Consider the following 24,574-nt stretch of genomic DNA (forward strand, 5'->3'; position numbering starts at 1 on the left):
TGAAGTCCAGCCCTTTTAAAATTACCAGCTTATTTGAATTTTAAAAGTTAAACAAGTCCAAACTTAATATTAAAAACACATTTGTAGTCAAATATTGTAAAACACTCCAAAACTGTTATTTCGATTTCAATGTTAATACGAATGGCTAAAAAATCATTTTATTTTCAATACCGTATGCACCCTGCCCACTAAACCACCTATTGAAATATAAAGAAACTTACTTACACTGGTTTGAACGAAACTCGGAGGCTGAGTTTCCCATGGTTAAAGGCAGGATTTAGGGGATCAAAGTTTCAAAATTGGGCACTGCTATCACTCTGAAGTAAAGAAAACCAAACTTAAAACATTCATAGCAAAACAAACTATTAATTGTTTCTAAAGCAGTTTTCTTGTAAAAAGAAGTTATTCATTGTCTATTCCATTTTAGATCTTATTGAAATTTGTCCTTTTCTGAGAAAAAGCCGGTTTTAAAAATTATATTCACTGTACAATAAACAGTTTTTGTGATATTTGATACCTAAATTTTTGTCAGATATGGTAATAATGGCCTCGAACCTAGTGCTTTAAGCCGAAATGAAATATCTAATTGTGATCTGATCGTGATAACAATTTTTTTCAGTCAGTTCAAATATCGAATTTTATGTCATAATCTGCGCCGATCAGATTTCCTTTTCTGTTCTAAATAATTAATGCAAATAATCAGATTTAAAATGGTTTTCTTAATGTATTCCATAGAAATTTCCTCAAAAATTGTATACTGAACTCTTAAACATTAATTATCTTTACCTCTTACATCCATTTCAGAAAATGTGTAATGTTTATTTTCAAATGCTCCATCTGTGCTTTAACAGAAAGAGCCAAAATCCCATTACAGTATTTTTCGTTCTAGAGAAAAAATTATTTAGTAAAACCCCTACAATTCATTATCATTGAATTAATAAACTTTATAACACTTTTTTAATTCTTTGAATGTGTTTTACTAAGGCACAAATAGGGAGCTTGATAATAAATACTAAATTTTACTAAGCTCAAAAGTCAAACGATTTCAGACTACTATAAGTGAAGAGTTCTTTATAGAATTTTTGGGATATTTTCTATGGAATTATGTTAGTCTATTATATAAGAAGATATTAAGGGTTGTGTCCATTTTAAAATTTTTGGCATTACTTAGATATCAAATATCTGAAAACCATTCATTGTACATTAAAAATAGTCTGGAAATTAGCTTTTTCTAAGCATTGATAAATTAAAAGATGATCTCAAATTTGATATATATTGCGTATGGAGACACTACCGAGTGGCAATATTTTCTGACATAACACTGAAGGTTGTAGTAAAACAATTTGGTCGTACATTACTTATTTCATTACTTATAACAAAATTTTGCAAGAATCATAGATAGAGAAGGTATTGTAACAGAATTAACTCAAAATGATCATGTATTGAATATATAGCTCCAATTAGGTAAATTAAAATTTTAAGCAATAGAGAAAAAGTGTTATCTAGTATGTAAAAAAAAGGTTACGGATGTAAATTTAATTCAAAGGCGAGCACACTACAAGAACGCTGCGTTAAATGTTGAAGTTTGAGCAGCTTATCAGCACCTGATCATGTCATGAAATTTATGTTATCACCACAAATAAACAAAACTAAGTGTATTCATATTTCGTTCATTTTCATTGACTTTTTGGCATTTTTTTACTTTCAAATTATGAATAAAAATTAAAATACAGTGAAGCCAATAATTAAATATACATTTTTTTTATATTTTTTGAAACATTTTCACATCCATTTTTCATTATTATCAGAGAATCTCTTTTCGTCTGCATTTCAGCAGATGCTGTTAGAGAGGCGTTCCACTTGAAGATAGAACTCATGCACACACACTGAGCATCACAGACACATTTAAAGTGCTCTATTAAGGCAAAGAATTTCCTTTGTCATTTCCATAAAATGACTGTGTACAAAAGTGATTTCTTTTTTAAAGCAAGTTCTCTTAGTTTTAATTTCTTTATAAATAGTTCCTATACATTTTAAAAGATTTTGGCTCTTAAACGAATTTATTGTAAGCCTAACTTTTCTAAATCATCTAAAATAACAATTCACAAAAAAAAACAATTTATGACAATTTTAAGCCTAAGATTTTGAAAATCATTATTACACAATGCTTAAACTGAACTGCAACTATTAACAGAACTGACAAAGATGATGATTAAACAGCAAAATAAATTTTCATTAAGTTATTATTCAGAGCTTTTAAGATTCAGAAAAAAGGGCTTTATTAACTGATACTTTGCAAAAATGGATTTAAAAGGGTTCGAAATTGGTACTAGTTTTAACACAACCAAATTTATTCCAATACTGGAAAAAGCACAACTTGATTCACCTATCATTATTTAAACTACATAAGTTCTTAGCAGTGAAAAACATTTATTGTAATATCATTTCAATTCATGGAAATTTAATAAATAGAAATAAAATAGAGAACATTCAGGGTTTAACACAGCTAAATGACGATATATCAAATGAGAAGACTTTAGAAAAAACCTTAACCACTCTGAATAAAACCGCAAACTAGTATTAACTGAAGAGAGCACCGGAAACTAATTAATCTGTAGCCTATTTAAAAATTAAGAGAAATAGAAAGAGCCATATATTAAATTGGTATAGAAATCAAACTAGTATTCTTTCTTTTCAAACTGAAAACTAATTGTTCTCTTACTAAATACTATCTCCCGATATTGTACTTGTCATTTGGGAGGGTAAATTAGAGAATTTGGGTACTTGGAAGCATTTTGTTTTTAAGGTGCGTAGTTTCACAACCCCATCACATGCAGTTTTTTTTTAACTTAATTCAAAATCCAAAAGAAAACTTTTTTGCATCCGGTTTGGGGAATGGTGCTTAAGTGTTCAACTGCACAAGCGGTTCACATCCCCAGAAATCAGAGAGACGAACGGTTTCCTTTGGAATTTCATTTATAACAACAAAGCTATTAAGAGTCTTCTTCATCGGGATTGTCCGAATCGATAACTTCAACATGTGTGAAAGGAAAATGACCAGTTTTTCCTTTCAATTCTCCTTCCCATTGACCATTGATATTCATTTTTGTTACTTTTATAACATCTCCAACCTAAAGTTTAAATATTTTTCATTAGACTAGTACAGTGTAAAGGTTCCTACACTGTCAAATAGTCAATGTTTGTTTAAAAGCATGCTATTTTTTCTTTGATTTAAAATGAAATAAATAAACGAGACCTCCAATTTCAAAGCAGTTTTGTCATAGGCATTAGGTATTCGTACTTGCTTGACTCTTGCCATGGCTGGTAATTTCCTCTGTAAAGAAAAATCAGCGCATTTAATTTAAATCTATAATCTGTTGTTACTCACAATGACTAAATATTTATTAAATAAATTTTTTACTCGTAATTGCTATCTTGTTAATTTGCACTTACTTGTATATTTGTTGGTGTATTATATTTTATGGGCTCCGTTGGCGGAGCAGGAGGCCTAGGAGAAGAATTTTGAGACTGCGTCACTTGACTAGAAACATTTGATATGGGAGGTGAAATAGCCCCCGGTTGCCATATTCCACTATTCACAAGACTGGGATTTGATGATGGAATTTGTGGGTTAACTTGCGATTGACCGTCTAATGAAACCCCATCTTCCAACTGGAACAAAAACAAAAATTAAAAAATGTAATTTGTAATTGACAATTATCAAGTTTTTAAAATAATACAATATTTAGTTATCAATAGTGGAGATTCAATGCAGCGACTAGATAGTAAAAATTGCTGGTAGTTGGCAAGAATTCATGTACTACTATTTTATATTCATTTAGGTGGAACTTTTTAATTACTATGGAGAGTTGGGAGATATTTTTTAATTATTATTGAAAGAGGGGGATAAAACATTCCTAAACAATCATTAAAACAAGAGTTTTCCATAATTCCATTGAAACCATTAACACTTACATGTGTGAAACTCTTGATTTCTTGGAAAAATAAATGATATTTAAAAATATACCAAACTAGCGCAAATAACAGTTTAAAATCTCGGCAATGAAAAGCTATCAAACTATGGATAATAGTTGCATTAACTAATAAAAGAATACAGAAAAGCCTAACCCTTTCAACATAAGGTACAGGTATAGATCCAGTTTGACCCAAGCTATTTTTTGCTGTCCACCACTGATCTTCATCTTTGGCTATTACGATTAAAATGTCTCCCTTCTTAAAAGGCAAGTCATCAGCATCCTAGATGAGAAATAATAATATTTATTCTAATATTCTGTTGAACCACTTTTTGTTAGAGGTAAGGGATCAAATAATTGACTTAAAGCATTACTCAATTACACCATCTGGATTTTGAACCCCATTTAAAATAAAATAATTTAATATAAGTACTTACACTTCCATCGAAATCATATTTTGCTCGAACTTTTTCAAATTTCTTTTTAGCCTAGAAAAAAGTTGTTAACGTGTTAGGGAAAAATTATAAATTTTGAGTTAAAAATACACCATTAAAATTTATGTACTTCAGACATTGAAAGGATTTAATATACTGTGCGCCAAATGACTTCTTTAGATTAGCTTTGGTCAAATACTAGGAGGTTAAATGTTTAGTTTTCAGGAAAAAAACATAACATTCATAATTAGTCTTAGGTCATTCTTCAACCAATGAAAAGTGGTTCCTAGGTTTTGCATTTTGACACAAAATGGGATCAAACTTGGGCCTCTAATGCCAAGATAAATTGCTAGCCACTCAGAAACCCCTTGTCATGCAAATAAAGATTTGTTAATGAAATGTGTCCCAAAGGGCAAAACTTTCCTAAGTTGTATTGCATCTAAGCAGTACAACAAAATCCCTCATTCAGGTGCCAAGTATTTTAATTTTGCTGTTTAGCTTTCTAATTTCAACAACTTTCCTGTTTAGAGGCATTAAAAGTGGCTCAATGACTTGGTGCCTTGGGTATTAGCCTAGCTGACTATTATTAAATTGTAGAAGTCCAGAGGAAATATACCTCTCATTTCCAAAGCCAAAAAACTCATTACTTTTTCAGAAACCTAAAAAATCTATCATATAAAGATTAGGAAAGCCAATTGAGAGTTAGCAAATTCAGGTTTGTCCTCCAGAAACAACCGACCCTATTCATTACACTCCTGGGCAAAAACGTTTGGACCAAGTGGAGTACTTCTCGATCAAAAGCACCATAGACCTGGAGTTCTTAATTTTCCCTTTTCCATAAAACCTTACTGAGGTTAACAATAATAGAGAATTAAGAGATGTTTAATTGTGTGGCACCCTTCTTTGCATTACAAGATGACTCGCTGTTATTCAATGATTTAAGGTAGTTTGGGTATTAGCCTATCTGATCATTTATGCATTGTTTTATAGCAGTAGGACAAAAAAAATTAGTAATCTAAACGGATCTCAACCATCCCTTTTATCCTAGGTCTTAAATTGACAATAAATACTCTTTTGGTATTTACTTTGGGAAAAATACTTTCATTAAAGGAAAAATTAGTGTACATAATAATGACTTACAGGCTTTATAAGCGGTGTTGTGTCAAGATAATGTAGTTTGTAGAAACTAAGAAGAGAAGGAATATCAGGAAACATTTGATCACCAATCCTGAACCTAGTCTGTTCCGCTTGTTGAATTCGGTTGATGATATAATGGCTGACTTTGTTATCTTCACGAACGCAAAGTACTAAGTCCCCTTGAATTGTTGTGCTGTTTCGAACGAGAAATACTCCAGCTTCATTTTCGCACATCAACATATCCGTTGCTTCTTGGCGAGTTAGAGGTCCAAAAAACCAGCTGAAAAACATAAAATTGCAATATACATTACTTAGAATAGATGCTTTTATAAATTGGAAAAGCGCTTCAAATCTCTTACCTGTGCCGGTCATATGGATCAAAATTTGCTGCCATTGTGAATTTTTTATTTTGTTTTGGCTTTCTTTAACAATAAATATGTAACAAGGAAAGGCTTTTTTTGGTTGTCATCTGATAGCAAGGTATTAAGTGAATCTCGTGTAAAATTAAGTCACTGACACATGTTGAACAATACGATATGCTACTAAGAAATTAGAAAAAAAATTTAAAATAAAATTGATTAAAATATAAGACTTAATGCTTTAAAATTAATGAAATTATTGTAAAATTATTTCATAATTTATGTAAGTACGCATTTTCATTTGCGTTAAGCGTTGCTTCTACAGTATTAGAAGGTTTTCTAATTTACAACCACGGAAAATTTCAAAAAATCAATTAAATGGTTATTTAGTAATTTTAGCCACAATTTAAAACTTTGGAAACCAAATTTTTCGGACCAAAGAACTTCACGCAGAAGCTACTTTCCTCCTAAAGCACACTTTGGTTATTAAAATCAAAGATTTCTTTTGGTTTAAATATCTCAAAAAAAGAAATTTCAGTTCCTTTCTCAAATGCAAAATCATTTTCAATCTTACAATAGACCCGCAAGCCACGGGAATCACAGGCTGGTTTAAGTGGAATTGCAACACCTTGTATCACAAAAAGAGGCTGTTAATTTCATGGGAAATCAATTGATAAAAACTAACCATACAGCTTGCTTTGCTACCTAGTTTACTTAATCTAACCTTCCCTGGCTACGATACTTCAAAGACTTCTAACCACTCCTACCTAGGGTCTGGGTAATGGCGAGATAAATTAGTAGTTTGAAGCATGATTTTGCCATTAATTAGACTTTTAAAATTGTTTTAACCAATTATGCCCAACCAAAATTTTAAATTAAGAAATTTTCCAGCTTTCAGTAGCAATTTTTACTAAAGGCTTCAATTGCTCTAACAATTTGTAAGTACCAGTCACAGAGAATTTAATTCCACTAAAATTTACTACCCTTATTCTATCAGCCAATCATTTTCAAAAACACATCGTTCTATGCATATTTCATTTAAAATAATTGGTTTCATTTGGTAATTTTTTTTTAAATTTAAGGTTAGCCCAGCTGTTCTATTGGCTTATTAAGCAGGGTTAAAATAAATAATTGCAAGTAGTATACCAATACCTAAATTACATACAAGTCAATCTTTCAGCCTCGAAAGAATTGTCAGTGTTAGTGGCTTTGCTACTTGTTTTTGTGGAATAGGTAGAAATGAAGATTAAATTCAAAACTTGCATACTAGTTGAATACAAGCAACTCTAAATAGTGTTAAAACGATTCTTTGATAACATGCTTATTGCCTTTAAATGATCATTTGAAACATTTTTCGTCTAATTAAAAATGCACAAATCCCATCAATTTGACAAAATGGGCTCATTAATCAATGTTATCACAGATGTAAGCTTATATGGTAATGGTACCAACATTCTATAAGCTGAAAAAAACAATTTACCTGTTGAAATTTTACCATTTAGGTTAAAATATTCGTGGGATATGAAACAAAGTAGTTAATATAATAGTAGTCCAGAGATACTGAATTAAATTGGTAGATAAGGTCCAGGAGGATCACATCGATCCCATTAAGCCTAGGCTAGGCTAGGCTAGGCGTTGCGGCCTATTTCCATTGAAGAAGGGAACAGAGATTGCGTAAAACATTTATTACTGATATTACTCACTGAAACTCATTCTCTGGCCATCAGAAGGCGTTGAAATCGTAACTAGTTCCTAAAAAGTGCAACCATGCCATCGGCTATCCCATTATAAAACTTCATGGAACATTTTCCAAAAACATTTTTTAGTTTAATTAGATATAAATAGTTAATTTATGTTTAAGAAATAAAATTAAGAATGGAAAATAATTTTTATAATTATAATTTATTACGATTTCTATACAAAGGCCCTTAGCATAGAAATCGTAATTGGACCACGCCAATGACAATATAAAATAATACGGGGCTAAGTACTGAGAACTCCCCGCGAGCTGTTACTAGCCTGTTTGTCTGTGAGATTATAACGGTGTCCGAGAGGCTTATAATTTTTTTTTAATCTATAAAAGGTATAAAAAAAGTTTCATTTGGCAAAACAATTATAAAATTTACTATTACAATATCCCCTTCGCTTATGATTTGGTATTTTTCGAATTTGAGACTTAAGCCGCGTTTTTTTTCGTATTTATCGCTATCAAACTAAGCTAGCGGTAACTTTGCCACCGAAGAGAGTAAGGTGTTATGTCTATGGTATTTGTATTTTTAATGATACACACATTCAATTTATAACTTGGACGGTAGGCGGCGATACTTGTTACCAAAATTTTAACTATGCACGAAGCCGGAAGGGTCTAAAAATTATAAAAACGTAATGTAACGTAATTCAACGTAACGTAACGGCACGTAACGGCACGTAACTTAATGTAATGTAATGTAGATAATTTAATGATTATAAAGTATAGAGAAAATTCAAAAAGTGACCAGGAATCTAGAATATGGTGAGCTAATACAATGTAAACCTAGACTTTATGACTTTGAGGCTATGGCTAAATCACCTAATAACAAGCACTAGAATCAAATTAAATTCAAATTTAATCGTTGCAAAGTTCACACTCTGACGAATTGCCCACCAGCCTTATACGGCGCTTTGAAGAGTAGCTCACTGCTCCAAACAGTAGATAGATTCGGGAGGCGAAGGGAGCGGAAATGGAGAGAAAGTTTAATGAACAATTGAAAGAAAAGAAAGGCGATTCGACTGTGGTGCATAATGGTGCATAATGGTGCGTTTAATTGGTTAACAAGTTTTAGGGAAAAATGGAAGTGGGGGGTGGGCTAGGATAAAGTTGCCCCCCCCCCCTTTGAAATTGCAATTTCTTACTGAACACCATGGGTGCGTAATGGTTTACTGATGGTGCAAAATGGGTGCCTTTCAATCAACTTTTTAATTTTTGAACACAGCGTTTGGGGGGGGGGGGGACAAGTTTACTGAGCCACTCGAAAGTAGGATTGGGCTCATTTGAAGAAGTTAAGGCGGGTTTATAAAGGAGCGAGAAAATCCAAAGAAGCTTGTGCATGAAGCCGAAAGCTGATCGACGCTATCGGAAAAAGCTTTCGGAATCTGCCTCTGCACCGTAAGCTACTGTTTACAAAAGCGCTTGTCGTGCTGAGCCCGTTGCTCAACTTGACGTGATCACGTGGTGTTTTTTTAGTATAAATGGCGGCTACAAAAAAGTCGCGAAATTGTGGTGCTGAATGCAGTTTTTTATTATTGCTTCAAAAACGAAAATTGTTAATTTTAAAAAAGATAAATAAATTAAATTAAAAAAAAACAATAAATCCACGAAGGTCATAGAACGGGTTGCCTTATTATTGGTTAAATATGACCACGTGTTTGCAAGCGAGAGCCGAGACCCTAGAAAAACACGCGAGAATATCAAACGGAGTTTGATGCCGCCAGCGTCGGAATTCGGCGTAAGCTGTCTGCTACAGCAAGTAGGAAATCGGCTCTCACTTCTTTGTAAACGCTTACGCGGGAGCCGACGCTGACGAAAAAGTTTCAGTTTCTACAAAAAGCTTCAGCTTTTCGCTTGCTTATAAACCCGCCTTTAGTGCTTAGTGGAACCTAATTCTGAAGATAGCTTAATTTTAGTAATGACCAACGAAAGAATGCTTCTCCTTCTTAGGATTGAGTTTGTGTTCGTTGACGTATTAATTTTCCTAAGCTAATAAATTGGGAAATTAATAAAGCTAAAGCAGTTTTTAGCATTAAACTGGGATCGATTTGCTTGGAGTTTACAGTAATCACGCGCTACTGCAAAATTAAACGAACGGCCAGCTGCCCTTATCCGAAGGAAGTCGAGAGAGTAGTAAGAACATTCCAAGTGTAGAGGTTTCTGGGGTGTGAAACCCGTTTGAAAGTAAAGAGTGGACTTCCATGAAAACGTCCAAATACGAGTTTCTTAAAAAGCTCCCCGCTGAGAACAAAATCGGGATTTCCTCAAATCCGCATTTCCTACCTTCATGAAAACATAGTCAATGCTCGGAATCCGACGCTCGGATACAAGCTCAGAAGGGGGTCCAGTAAACGCGACGATAGCCACAACAATAAAACGACCTTGCTCTTCTCGCTTCCTGGAAAATTCTGCGGTTTTTCGATTTCACCACTTTTGCGAAATATGGTCAATGCCAGGCTCGACCGCTAAGCTGCTTTTTGTTTTAAACATTTCTTTCCATTTCGTCTTGACTCTTGAGCTCCAGAACGAGTCAGGTCTATTTTGAAAGTCTCGAATTTTAAGTCTTTAGTCTTTCTGTTCTATTATTTTGGCAAGAGCGGACTTCTACCTCCTCGAGGTTTAAAGAAGCCCTAATGCGCTTGTTTAAAATATAAACACTTAGCTAAATGACTAGTTGATAGTTTAATTTTATTTCAAATTATTTCAACAGCCTTTTAAAGGCTAATTAACTATTAATAATTAATTTTTCCAAACAGCCTTTTTCAAGGCTAGCTAACTATTAGTAGATATATATTTTGAAAGTCTTTCTCGAATTATAAGTAGTTTAGTCTTTTCTGTTCTAATATTTTAGCAAGAGCGGACTTCTACCTCCTCGAGGTTTAAAGAAGCCCTAATGCGCTTGTTTAAAATATAAACACTTAGCTAAATGACTATTTCAATAGTTAATTTTTCCAAAAAGCATTTTTCAGGGCTAGCTAACTATTAGTAGATATATATTTTCCAAACCACCTTTGTCAAGGCAAATTACTATTATTAGTTATTTTTCTAATATCTTAGAAACTTAGTCTTATTATTTACTAAGATAAATATTGAAGGACGCTATAGTGGTTCATGTTGAAAGTAATCTTTCAACTAATAAATCGAACGATGTTATAAATAAACATTCTATGTTGCAAACGAGTCAAAATGTTTTCGATAAAGTTGTAGAAGGCATTGAAGAATCAGTTATTGATAATATCTTAATAGGAGCTCCTAGTGAAAGTGAATCAAACAATTCAAATGACATTGCACTTTCATTTGTCGCTTCCAGGAATTCCCGAGAACTCCATGAGAATAGCAGTATCGTGCACCATTTAACTCCTGCTCTATCTGATTTAAATGCAACTCAATTTATTCCTGACATTAGTATCGACATGGATTCTCCACTCGCTCAACCAAGGCACTTATCATTTCCCCAAACGATTATTAGGGATCAAAAACGAAGTTTCAATAGTTTTTATTATGTAAAATATCCCTTTTTGGAATATTCTGTAGAAAATGACATGGTATACTGTTTTTGCTGCCGTCATTTTCCAAGCAGTGGTAAAAAAACATATTTCACAACTGGTTTTAAAAATTGGAAAAATATGAATGAGAAATTTCACGAACATTTTACTTCCGAGAAATCGACCCACCAATTAGCGGAAACGAAGTACATACATTTTTTACAGTCTAAGAAACGAGGAGCTATAACTTCACAGATAAATAAGCAACACCGTTTAGATACTATTCGAAACAGAGAAGTTTTATCCGCCCATGTGCAAATTGTTTTAACATGCGCTCAACAGGATATCGCGTTAAGAGGGCATCGAGAGAACGACGATCAGCAAAATCGTGGAAATTTCATTGAAATCCTAGAATTGTTAAAGCGCATTTCACCTGACTTAAAGAAAAAAGTAGATAGCATGCCCAATGTAGCAAAATATACCCACGGATCAATACAAAACGAGCTTATTAACACTAGTGGTGCACTTGTTCAAAGAATGATTATTCAGGATATTAATGATTCGGGTGGTTTTTACGCAATAATTGCTGACGAAACTAGGGACAAAGGCGGTGTAGAACAACTAAGTGTTTGTGTTCGATTTACCACCACTAAGGGAGAGGTTCTTGAAAGGTTTTTGTCTTTTGTTGATTTACATAAATTTGACGCTGAATCTTTATCTTCCGCGATTATTAATATTCTTTTATCAAATAGGTTAAAAATATCAAACTGTGTAGCGCAAACATATGACGGAGCGAGTGTAATGAGTGGAAGTAAGTCGGGAGTGAACATTAGGATTAAGGATGCTGTGGGTGGGATGTGTCTATGTGTGCACTGTTACGCCCATCGCCTAAATTTAGTTTTGGTGGATACCTGTAAGAATGTACCAATAATTCGTGAAACACTTGGTTTGTTACAGGCAATTTATACATTTCAAAGTAAGAGGCCCAAAAAGAGCTTGAATACGTTGTAATATTAAAATTACCTAAGAGTTGTGACACTAGATGGTCCAGTAAAAAAAATGTCTAAATTTTTTTAGAACTAGATATAATGCGGTAGTTTTAGCTTTAGAAAACTTAATTGAAAGTGGCAAATCTGAGGAAGCAGCCGAATATAGAGGGTACCATTCCCAGCTTCAAAATTTCAGCATTTTATTAATGGCCGTAGCATTAGATGAGATTTTAGGCGTAACAAATGTGTTGTCTGAATATTTGCAAAATCCAAAAGTAGTTATAACTCAAGCCGTAGCAATTTGCGGTGCCACAATAAAAAAGTTAGAAACAGACCGAAATTCTGAAAGATTCGATCAAATTAGGGATGTTGCGAAACAATTAGCTCTCTCAGCCTCAATTCCAGTACCAGAAAAGAATAATTCCGTCAAAGTACCCATGAAAAGAAAAATTATTCAAAACAAAAGGTTAAAAGGTACCATAATAACGGGTACTATAGGAAGTCGGGAAACTGAGTTCAAAACTATTGGCGACCAACTTAAAGCAACTTATTTTGAAATTTTAGATAGACTCGTATTAGAAATGAAAAAAAAGATTGTTCTATTTATGAAGAACTTTGCGCATCAGACCCAAATTCGAGCGAGTTTTTGAACGTTGAAAAAATTACTGCGTTTTGTCAAAACTACAAAAGATTTAATTTTGAAATGGAGTCTCTGAAAAATCAGGTCAACGTTGCTAAATTGTTATTTAGTACCAAAAGCGGTGAAAACATAAACACAGAAAGTTTGCAAACGCAGCTTGAAACCAATGAATATCTTAAACCTCAAAATTTGCAAAATGTTTCCGATTGCTATAAATATTTATTGACATACGAGCAGGCATTCCCAGATCTCGTAAAATATTTCCAAATTGTATTATGCATACCTGTTGCTAATACTATTTCAGAGCGTAGTTTTAGTACACTTAATGGACTCGAATCATTTTTAAGAACAACAATGTCTGAAAATCGATTAACAAATTTAGCCTTGCTCTCTATAAATAGAGATTTATCTAATAGGTTAAGAGACAATCCTTTGTTGGTTGTTGACGAGTTTAGTAAAAAAGAGAAGAGTGCAATTTATACTTTGAGTTAAATTTTCAAATTTTTAAATATGTAGAAGCTATAAGAGACATATTGGAGGACAAGCCACAGCTGCCACTAAATTATAAAGGGTAACTAAAATGGTAAGGGCCACAAAATTCTTAGGGGCCACAAAATATTTAGCCCACCCGTGAAAAAAACCTTAGCGCCGCTACTGGCTCCAAAATCCATTACAGAAGGATTGAGCTTGAGGTTTCAATTTTAACTTTGTTTAAAATTAGCACCTATCCTCCATAAAAGTTCCATCGCTTTCCTGTCCTACCGTGTCACAATATGGTTCAGTTCTGTAATGTATGTATGGAATATAGCTAGATGGCGCACCATCCATAACCAATCCGAAAGGGTTACCAGATTATTCCGACCACAATATGACCAGAAACACCATCAACGCAGAAAACCATTCAGCAACGTCTGGATTTCCTGCCATACGAAACTCCAGTAAGGATTGCCTTAGTTACGATTAGCTCTGTCACAAGCATTAAGAAATCAACTAAAATTAAAGTGCTAGCACAACAAGCCATCTATAAACCTCCAGCACGAAGCAGGAAACCTCCAGAACGCCTGAATCTTTGAAAGTGTCGTAATGAAATTCTTAAAGCTAAGATCTGATCATCGATAAACATAAATTAAAGTAAAATGTTAAATATAAATAGCAATGTGTAAACCAAACTAAAAATCAATCTAAGAGGAGGGAACTGTATTCAAAATGATGTGTATTAAAATTTTAGAAACAAAATTGGCACTGAAAGTTAGTCAAGTTTCAAAACGTTGCCCTTCAATACAATTTGTGAGCGGCGGCGCGTGACCGACGTCATGATAGCTAAGCTCCTCCCATCCTAACGACTGAGGTCAGACTACCTTATGCAGTTCGATATTCATGGTTGTAAGGAAAACATCCATGCTCATATGTTATCAAAATGTGGCTGGCATTTATACATCGGACCTCCGGAAGGCTTTGTTCTCTAAACAAAACCTAACTCTGGCTCAAGCAATCTCTCTGTTCCAAGCTGAGGAGACATTAACATAACACTCTGCATTCATGCGCACCAATATAATCCGTTACGTCTATGTCCACGTCATCAACCTCCTCCGATGCGTCCAAGTTTCCCATCAAAGTTACAGAGTCAGAGACCTTCTTCTTCTTCACGGCAGACTTCTTCTCAGCGTATCTCTCATCCACAGACCCGCCATCCATCGACTCGTCATCTACCAGCGCGTCCCTTCTCCCAGGACAGGCACCATACTTGTACCAATTGTGGTTTACACCATAATTACGCTGCCCCTTGCCCGGCGGTAAACTCAATCTGTCGGAACTGTTCTTGCCGAGGGCACTGAGCTGCTCATACTTTCAAGACCTCAACCATTCCCAGGAAGATAACTCATTTGGAGCACTACCCTCAGCATGACGATCCCATTGGCTACGACTCCATGTTTGACCGGCAGGATATCATGAATCGGTTTGCAGAGATATTTTTCAACCAATCACACGTGCCTCTTCCTGACAATTCTGTTTTCTCTTTATGCACTCTAACTGCAGTATGCAGTGCCACTCAGTATCTTAACTTATCTTCCTCTGACAATGAGTGGTATGAATCACTTCTATTAAATAACACTTCTATTTTTTTTTACTTGGATTCTGGATCACAAGTGAACATTCTGCCGAAACATCTTTACGATATATGATTCCAGTCAAACCACCTATCCAACGGCCACTTCGTAGGATCATTGCGTATACAGGTCACAGTGTCCCTATTCTTGGTGTTTTCGAATTGCCATGTGCTTCATCGACTGTCTCGAAACTATCCTCCTATTCTGGGAGCGACTGCCTCAGCAGCACTGGCTTAATTCACCAGAGGGAGTTGCTTGGAATTGTTTTTGCATGTGAGAAATTCCACCATTACATTATTGGGATGCAGGTGTACATTGAAACCAACCACAAGCCACTTACGACGATTGTACATAATCCCCTATACATATGCTTTCACCTCGGCTCCAACGTATGGTATTACGTTTATAAAGATATACTTTTACTCCAGGGACGAAATTGCAAATCGCTGATACGTTGCTGCTCTTTGTCACTCCTCCATTGACACATCTGATTCATACCCTGACGGCACTATCTGACGAAAAATGGCTCGCCCTTCCAGATGCCGTCAAGAATGATCCAACCTATCAGATATTGATCACCTACCTCTACGAGGGATAGCCATTAACTCGGAAGAAACTACCAACTGAGTTGAAGCCTTACTGGCCCCACCAAGAAGAGATTCATGAGGCTGAGGGGCTTCCGTACCGAGGGAACCGTCTCATTATTCCACCACTCATCCGCCACGAAGTCATTCGACAGCTTCATGCGGTGCATCAAGGCATAACGGCATGCTTAGCTAAGGCGAAATGACATGTCAACTGGCTGCCAAGTGCCAATGTCAGAAGACATATAGCGAACTTCATCAGGGCTTGCCATGTTTTTCTAAGTTTATAGAGGAGCAAGAGCTACGTTCCACGACTGCTGAATTAGTCATAGACTTTCTCACCCCTCATTTTGCCTGGTATGGCGCTCCGCAGATACTAATATCTGACAATGGGCCACCATTTGGGTCTTATAAATTTAAAGATATAATAAAATAAATCTGAATTTCGTTACTCTTATAAATTAATACTAAACATTGTAAGGTCTTTCTTGAGTCGTAAAGTGGTCCAAAATGAAAGGTTGCCATACCGACTTTAAAAGTGATCAAAAGCGTACTAAACGCGGAATTATCTTAAAAACGTTTAAGACTTTTAGAGTCGACCTTTGGACTAGGACGCAAAAGCGACTTATCGACCAAAGCCCGACACTAATCAACTTTTTGTGCTACAGGGGCCCGACACCATAGCGGATTCATACCAGACTCCGAATAGGATCCATCCCGACCCCATTTCGGATTAATATCCGACCCCGTTATGGAGTCATACCCAACCCCGTTTCAGATTCATACCCGGACTGAACTTTTTGGAATATTAAAATATCTAGACCTTTACTGGTATACACCTATAAAACGTATTATATGAATACATCCCGAATTTAAACAGTACAATATTTCTTAAAAATATATTTATTGAAAAATAATTTAGATTTTTTTAACAAATTTTGATCATTAAGATCAGGTGGCATGAAGGGCTTGCCTCCACCCTCCTACGCATTTTAACCCGGCCACCTGAATTTAAGGCTTCAAAAGTCGCTTGATGACTTAGGCCTAAGGTGGTGCCTTGGGTATTAGCCTAGCTGATTATTATTAAAACCCTGTGCTCCTTCAGGGAAAGTAACTTCGCCGCTAGGGGTCACAGCTAAAAACTTTTCGTGCTGCGTCACTCTCCATTATTTCCTTATTATAAAAATGTACATAATATTTGTAGCAGACCATTTTTAATTTTTTCCAAAATTTGGACTCTTTGAAACACGGTGCGACTGTCGGAAATCAGGCACATAAAAAATATACCGTTGACAGTTATTTGAACAGTTGGCCTGCTGAATATGGTAGACATTGTTCGGAGTTTCAACGGGACATTAAGAGGAGTAGCTTCAGCCGTGGGATATCTCAAATTGGTGTAGAGGACAGAGAGTACTCAACTTTCCGTATCTACCTTGTACACTGCTAGACCTTAACTGCTAAACCTTGAAATACTAAATTATTTCTTAGTCTCATTTGAAACAATGTTGGGGGTTCGTTATTAATTTGTGGTATCTACCAAGACTCTTTTCCCACACTCATCCAATTCAATAGACTCCACTAGCAGAGTGAAACCCTCATTAAACAAAACGTAATCAATTGAGGGCATTCTATTCTGAGCACTCCATAACATTGCTAATGAACATACCGTGTCTTAAAAAGTTAGAAAAAAGTGTTGAAGTTCATATTTAACTAAATCAGCAAAGCTTCAGTGACGGAGACGAAGTTAAAAAAAAGTAAACTGGTTCCCTAAAACGACAACATAATAATAGTTACAGCAACGAGTGCTACAAGAGAATGAACCAAAAGAACAATAATAACCTGCGGTTATAGGCTTCGAGCTTAAGAAATATAACGCCATCTGCCTTAATATCCATGAAGAAATAGCAGACGACTTAGGAATTTCAACGTTTTTCGGTTGAAACTTTCGGCTGTTGTGCAGAGCGAATTTTGAACGAGCAGTCAGCTTTCATATATTCAATTTAGTTCTTTCAAGAAAGACCTAGTCGATTTGAAATACGTCATTTGGTTGTAACGAATGACGTATATAAATTGACTAGAGGGTCTCTTGAAAGTCCCTTTAAATGACATGGCTTATGAGAACAGTATACTGTATAGTCATAATTATTGAAGCCAATTATAGAACCGAACTGATAATTAAGACGCGTTACAGGTTTAAATATACATAGTTAAAAAATACCAGACTGTAACAGATAAACCATAAAAAACCTTAGGTGGGGGGGAAATCTCGTAACCTGGATGGTTTATTTATATATACATTAAAAAGTCTTCTATCGTAATCTTCAAACTTCATTGTGCAGGAGTCCACATTGCTTTATCTCCAACACTCACCCTCGAGCCGGGAGTAGTGGCTCACTCCTGTAATCCCAGGCGTCCGGGAGGCAGAGTTTGTGGATGGCCGTGTGAGGAAGACCACCAATCCCCCAACGGGTGGTCGCAATACTTCCGCCACGGGTGTCCCCACCTCTGTCCCCACGTATCCCCCTGTTTGCGTGGCCGTTACACATATATCGCCCTGATTAATCAGATGGTGTCTTCGCCGGGCTCGTGGTCTTCTCAGACTCAATCAGCCCTTTCGTCTTTGAATAAAAAAAACACTCACCCTCGATGTAGACTTCTGTATGGTCTCGTAGGTTGAGCATTCGTCGAAGATTTCCTTCGGTAGTGGCTTCGATAGATTATCAGCTCGCTGATCATCGCTCGGAACGTTTCGAAAGTGTTAACAGGTTTTTTTGCAAGGAGACACCTGTCTAGTAAGCAAAGACTATATATACGCTTCGATAAATGGACTGGCGTGTTCAATGGCTCAACTTGCATACGATAGCAGACGCTGGTTAAAATTATCCCCGCGCTTCATCAGTGCTACTAGTGGCGCCTCTAACAGCTGGTCAAAGGCTTCACCCGTGTTTCGAAAGTGTTAACAGGTTTTTTTGTATGGAGACGCCTGTCTAGTAAGCGAAGCGTATATATAGTCTTTCGTCGATACTAATGACTGGAACCTCGTTCTCGTTGTGGATACTGATGGCAGATTTGATTGACTAATAATAATAATAACAATAATAATAATCAGTACCACGTTAAGCCTAAGTCATCAAGTACCCGATCCATATACTTCTTTGGCTGCTTCTGTAGCTGCTACCATCTCTGACTCATTTATCGGGATCGAATTTAACGTTTCTAGGTCGAATCACGTCATTAAGCTCAGGAACGTAGATTCGAAAACCATCTGCGTCATCTTCATAACCGACGAAAAACTCTTGTAGGCTTTCTTTGAAAGCTTCTTTCGTTCCTCCTTCGAAATGTGGACATAGCAGTAAGTTCCGAAGACTCTTGGATGCTTGATGGACGGTGTAGGCTTCCCCGTTCATAACTCGTACGGCGTCTTTCCGGCAACTTGTGTCGGAGCTGTGTGGTTTAAGACATCCATCGTCGTATTTACTGCTTCTACCCAGTGTTTTGGTGAGAGATTAGGCTTGGAGTGTAACATAGCCCGTACGGACTCCATAATCGTGCGGTTTTCTATCTCCGCTACTCCATTCTGTTCTGGTATATATGGCATAGACGTGCGATGCTTCAGACCGACATCTTGAGTTGACTCAAGATTTTGGATGCGCTGCATCGTGCTTCTGAGCAAAACAAAACGTTACAGGCGATGTACTTCACGTATCAGACGCTTGAGATGACTTCTTTACGAATCCTCTTTCCGGTGCGGACAAGAAAAACAATGTCTCCCTCATGTTGGCTTTTTTTCCGATTTCAATATATTCTGGAGCATTTAATTTCTGGAACCAAAAATTTTTCGTAGCATCATTCGTGACGAATCTTTCTTGGGCTCTCGGCAATCCTTTGCGTAATGTCCAGGTTTGTTACAGCTGTAGCAGGTGGTTTTCTTTGTAGATCTTTTCTCATTAAGTTTCTTCGGTTTATTGACTTGCTTCTTTTGTCCTTGACCATACTAATTTACCAAGAGACCTAAAGACTCGCCGATCCTTTATCTTTCTCGAGTAGCTCATCCAATTAGAAGCCGTTTAACCTCACCAACCGTCTGCTTATCTCCGGGTAACGGGTCTCATATCATAATAAACTCTCTATATTCGTCATGTGGTAGTGACTCAAAGAAACGGGCAACGATAATAAAATCGTCAAACGATGTCTTTCTGTCGTCCGAATATCTGACCAGAGGGAATGCATCTGGGTGAGATGAGTGACCATATCCACACCATGAGATTTTTTTGCTCGGAACATCTGTTAGCCAATAGCTTTCGAAGACGATTCAACGACTTCCAACAATTTCTCCCACCTCTCTCGAGGAGAGTCACAATTCATAATTGATCTGGACTTAACTTGTTAACGACGACCATATAATAGCGCGGGCGTGCTGAAAGCTATCTCGAATTTCTTTAGGTCTGCCAAGTACGTTATGGTCTCCGATGCTGGTACTGTCGATAGTGGTGCGATTGGCGCAATCCAACTACCATTGAATATCCCTAAGACATCCCGGATCGTAAGGGCATCGCTGATTTGACGTTTGCAGCTCTTCCAATTCTCAAAACCACTCAGCTTAATTATCAATATCGCTGCGAAGAAGACTATCCATATTTGACTGCTGATCGGGTGTCAGAAACCGGATACACAGCTGTGCCACAAGTAACTTAACTTTTGCGCAGTTGTGCAGTGGAAGCGTGCTGAGACCATAACCCGTTGAAGTTCATATTCAACGTGTTCTTTTTTATTAAAACGACTACATAATAATAGTTACAGCAACGAGTGCTACAAGGGAATGAAAGAACAATAATAACCCGCGGTTATATACTAAGAAAAAAAATTCTTTATTTATAACATTATAATAAAACATTCCCGATATTCAGCAGGGTAAATATAATTTGTGTCAGGAGTTCGTATGGCTTTATCTCCAACAAAAAGGGATCCATTTGAGCAGTTATACTATAAGTGTATAATATTGTTACATACGTGTGACACTTCTTATTCTTCACATGCAAATGTTTTACTGAGAGCTATTCACAAGACAGATTGCATTATGGGTTTCGTCGCAGTTTTCCGTCCGCTTGTTAACGCGTCACACGTAGCCTTTGATAGCGCCTCACTATGGGGATATTTTCTTCTGGTGATGACGTCACTCCATTACTAGCTCTCAGTAAAATATTCTTTATAGGGAAATGTTATAGATCTAGACCGTCCCTGTTAAGAATAACGAAGAGTAAAAACTAATAACGTCTGCTTTAGCCGCTACCTATCTAGGTTCAACGGCCGACCAAAAGAGGCGTAAAGATAGTTTCCGGTCGCGAATTGGTACCATGGTAACCAACTATAAAGGGTGTGTTCATTTGATCGGCCCAGGCATTTTTATAAAAAACTATACCTTCTAGAAATGTTAAATTTTCAGTATGTACTCTCTCGGTGGCAATCATTGTTATTTGTGAATTTCAGAAAAATCGTGAAAGTTTTCACTGTTATTGAATTTTTAGTTTTTGAACACTAAGTGGTAGACGAAAAGTTTCAATGAGTAAGTTGTAGAGCGTACTCGAAAACCTTTAAGGGTCAATCCATGTCAAATCACCCGAGGTCCCCACGCTACCCCCTCCGATTTTAGTGAAACTCTCACCAAATTTAATTCCCGCCTGTTTAGTACGAAATCCAAAATTTCAGCTCTGTATTTAATATAGCTCTTGAGATACTGGTTTTGAAATTTACCCCTGGACGCGCTCGAAATTTCAAACCTTTCAAAAATCCCATTTTTTACGAATTATATTTCAGGAACGGCTTCGCTTTCCAGAATGATTTTTTTTATTTTGATAAAACAGTTGCTAGAGTCCACAAATAAGGTGTCACAAAGTAAAATAAATGAGTAATTTATTTTATAAAAATTTTCAAAGATGCTTGATAAATCACGGTTTTTGTTCGACAGATTTATTTAAACAATTTCCCAATTCCTAACAGTAGATATTATATTGTTAATTATGACTTGTAGTAGGTAAAAAGGGGTCGGGAAACACTAAAATAGAACTAAAATTTAAAAATGACGTCACGGTGTGAAGATACGAAACTTTAATTAATGGCTTTTTTTGAAAATTTCAAAATCGAAGCCGTCTTTGGTGGCGATTTCGGGTTGGTGAGAAACTAAAATTGCAAAAAACTGTAATACCACTGGAAAGATAAGGGTTTCATATAAAACATATCAAAAATTCATTTTGAGTTTACAATTCCTTGATACTTTAAATAACTTCTCAAATAGCGGTAGAAATCTCTATGTTTATGTGATAAGTGTCAGCCCTAGAACCGCTTTGGAAACAAGCTACTCAATTCGCAACTAAAATCAGGCACCCTCGTTACTGATTTGTTTTTTATTATTGTGGCGTTAACGTTATTACAGTTACTTTTAATCAGTATGTTCATAAGTTACATAATAAGCATAAGTATGACACTGAATGATATCGGTTAATGACAGTCTCTCACAAAGTGGTTGCGTATATAAGCAGCGTAACCTGAGGATTTGTAAAACAAAATTCGACACTGCCTAATAAAAAATAATAATATCAGCTAGGCTAGTACCCAAGGCACCACCTTAGGCCTAAGTCATCAAGCGACCTTTGAAGCCATTAATTCAGGTGGCCGGATTACAACGCGTAGGAGGCTGGCGGCGAGCCCTGCAAGCCACGCGATCGAGTCAACAGCTCCCTACACTAACTATTACCTATCCTTTGGTGGCATTATATATCAGCCAAAACATATTTCAATCTCAAATTCGAATGTAAGTTCCGTCATAAACAAAATTAATGCATATAATGCTATTGAATACAGAGCTGAAATTTTGTATTTCGTACTAAACAGGCGGGAATTAAATTTGGTGAGAGTTTCACTAAAATCGGAGGGGGTAGCGTGGGGACCTTGGGTGATTTGACATGGATTGACCCTTAATGGAGTAGGTATGGTCAAAATCGTATATTTTGTCACTGAAATAATAGGTCATGACAAATAACAAGTTGGTACTACCCAAATGTTTTTAAGCCTCATGTTATTGTAATGATTGTCTGTGAAAAATGAAAATTCTTTTGAGCCAAATTATTGTTTTATTTTTAAAATTAAGTGTTAGAACAAGTGCAATTTTATAAGGAATGACTTCTAAAGAGACGGCAATGTGAATCCCAGATTCCGCGGACCTGGACGTCATAACATGTTAGGGTTAGCTATTTTGAAATTGATGTTAACCTATATTTAGTTAATGAACGTAACTGCATAATGATGGCGCCACCTTCTCTACAATTGTTTTATTTCTTACCCGTGTTTGACTAGCGGGAATAAAGATAAAAAACGAGCACTTCTCGCGGGGACTTCGTTACGAGCTATAATGTTGTAAATTTACCTGTTGTAACATGATTTATTAATACAGTTAATTAAATGTTTATTTCATTTATAATTAAGTTTTATTGGTAAGGAAACAACCTTAACAAAATGGCGACGGAAATGCGAGTTTATTCGATATCAACGAGTTATCACGCTTCGTAAAACAACACCTTTGTTTGGATGACAACGAAGCCGGCCATATTGACTTTTTTCTCGGACGGAGAAGTGAATCATAGCCTAATTCGAACATGACTGCCACAGTGGGACAATTTCCAGAATTTGATGAAAAAACAACACAATGGACAATTTATGCGGAACGTTTGGAAATTTATTTTATTGCCAACGACATTGTGGAAAAAACAGTCACCGAAGCAAATGCAGCTACCGTAGTACCATTGAACAACGAGGTCAAAACCAAAAAAAGGGCCGTAATATTAACAGTACTCGGACCAAAAACATATACCATTCTTCGAAGTCTTATATCACCCGCCAAACCTACAGAGAAGTCGTACGAGGAGTTAATTGATGCACTGACGTTACATTTCGATCCTGTCCCATCGGAGCTGGTAGAACGAAGTAAATTTTACCAAAGAAATCAAAAACCAGATGAATCCGTGGCTAGTTTCGTGTCATCCATTCGAAAATTAGCAGAATTTTGTGACTTTGGTGCAAACTTAGATGAGTATTTACGCGATCGTCTTGTTTTCGGCATTAACAATGACAAAGTCCGAAAAATATTATTGTCTGAAACGGGTCTCACTCTTAGAAAAGCTATCACTCTTGCTCAATCTATGGAAACTGTGGAGCGCGATGCCTCTGTTATTAAAAGTCACAAGCCCGAAGGGACTGCATCAGTAAACAAGATTTCGAATTACCAACGGAATTTAAAGAAGTCAACCTATCAACACGCTAGCAACAGTGGCCAATCGAAGTCTCAATCGCAGCCAGTTCAAAATCATAATAATAATAAATGTATACGCTGTTTAAGTACAGTACATCCAGAATGGGAATGCCATTTTCTAAATGCAGAATGTTACGTATGTCATAAAATAGGTCACATCGGCAAAGCATGTCGAGGTGGAAGCCGTACCAGTCAACCGCACCGCCACCCGCACAGTCATAGCCAACAACAACGTAAATCACAGAGTCGACCACAGAACTACTCGCACAACCAACACCAACGTCGAAGTCCTGGTAACGAAAATTATGCCAACTGCAGATCTTATACTGGCAACAATAGCAACCGACAGAAAGCTAATCATATAGCTGACGAGACGAGCGAAAAAGGAAGTCAATCATCCTCACGTGTTGAACCACTGACGTAGTACGAAATATTTCACGTAAATTAATCCATCGTCTCACCCAATGCGCAAATGAGCACGGCAAGAAATCGCGCTACTTCACTGTCACCAATTAAAGTATCCTGTCTGGTTAACCAAGTACCGCTAAATTTCGAACTGGACACAGGATCTGTGCACACACTCGTTCCAGAAACTGTACAAGCTCAATTGCCTAACATAGGTACTCTAGAAAAAGTTCTTTAATTTTGTCCTCATTCTCGGGTCACGCAATTCACGTCAAGGGACAAGCAATTGTTCAGGTCAAGTACAATGACATCACTTTATCACTACCATTGGTATTTTATCATGACCCAGGCCCACATCTTATTGGTCGTAGTTGGATCTTCTCGGATTTTCAAATGATACAAAGGCCAAT

At 36.3% G+C, this 24,574-nt stretch overlaps 1 protein-coding gene across 2 annotated transcripts; it reads right to left on the reverse strand.

Moving 5' to 3' along the window:
* Positions 1 to 1,521: 1,521 nt before the first annotated feature.
* Positions 1,522 to 7,631, reverse strand: Crk (Crk proto-oncogene, adaptor protein). 2 transcript variants are annotated; one of them, XM_090165510.1, is made up of 8 exons: positions 7,385 to 7,631; positions 5,905 to 6,084; positions 5,549 to 5,825; positions 4,412 to 4,462; positions 4,129 to 4,257; positions 3,454 to 3,672; positions 3,257 to 3,334; positions 1,522 to 3,131 (listed from the first exon to the last, which is right to left on the reverse strand). In XM_090165510.1, the coding sequence occupies exons 2-8, from the start codon at positions 5,937 to 5,939 to the stop codon at positions 2,994 to 2,996; spliced, it is 927 nt and encodes a 308-aa protein (XP_090021636.1). In that variant the 5' UTR covers positions 5,940 to 6,084; positions 7,385 to 7,631; the 3' UTR covers positions 1,522 to 2,993. The 2 variants fall into 2 exon arrangements, with proteins under 2 accessions (XP_090021636.1, XP_090021635.1); XM_090165509.1 differs by having other exon boundaries at positions 5,905 to 6,087.
* Positions 7,632 to 24,574: the final 16,943 nt, after the last annotated feature.

Source organism: Leiobunum rupestre, chromosome 2, assembly GCF_980474605.1.
Source record: "Leiobunum rupestre chromosome 2, qqLeiRupe1.1.hap1, whole genome shotgun sequence".
Classification (NCBI taxonomy): domain Eukaryota; kingdom Metazoa; phylum Arthropoda; class Arachnida; order Opiliones; family Sclerosomatidae; genus Leiobunum; species Leiobunum rupestre.

Coding starts and splice junctions, on each gene's coding strand:
- Crk (XM_090165510.1), bottom strand. CDS start 5,939: ATGGCAGCAAATTTTGATCCATATGACCGGCACAG. Junction 4,463..5,548: donor CAACACCGCTTATAAAGCCT/GTAAGTCATTAT, acceptor ACTTTTTTCTAG/GCTAAAAAGAAATTTGAAAA. Junction 4,258..4,411: donor AATATGATTTCGATGGAAGT/GTAAGTACTTAT, acceptor TTTCTCATCTAG/GATGCTGATGACTTGCCTTT.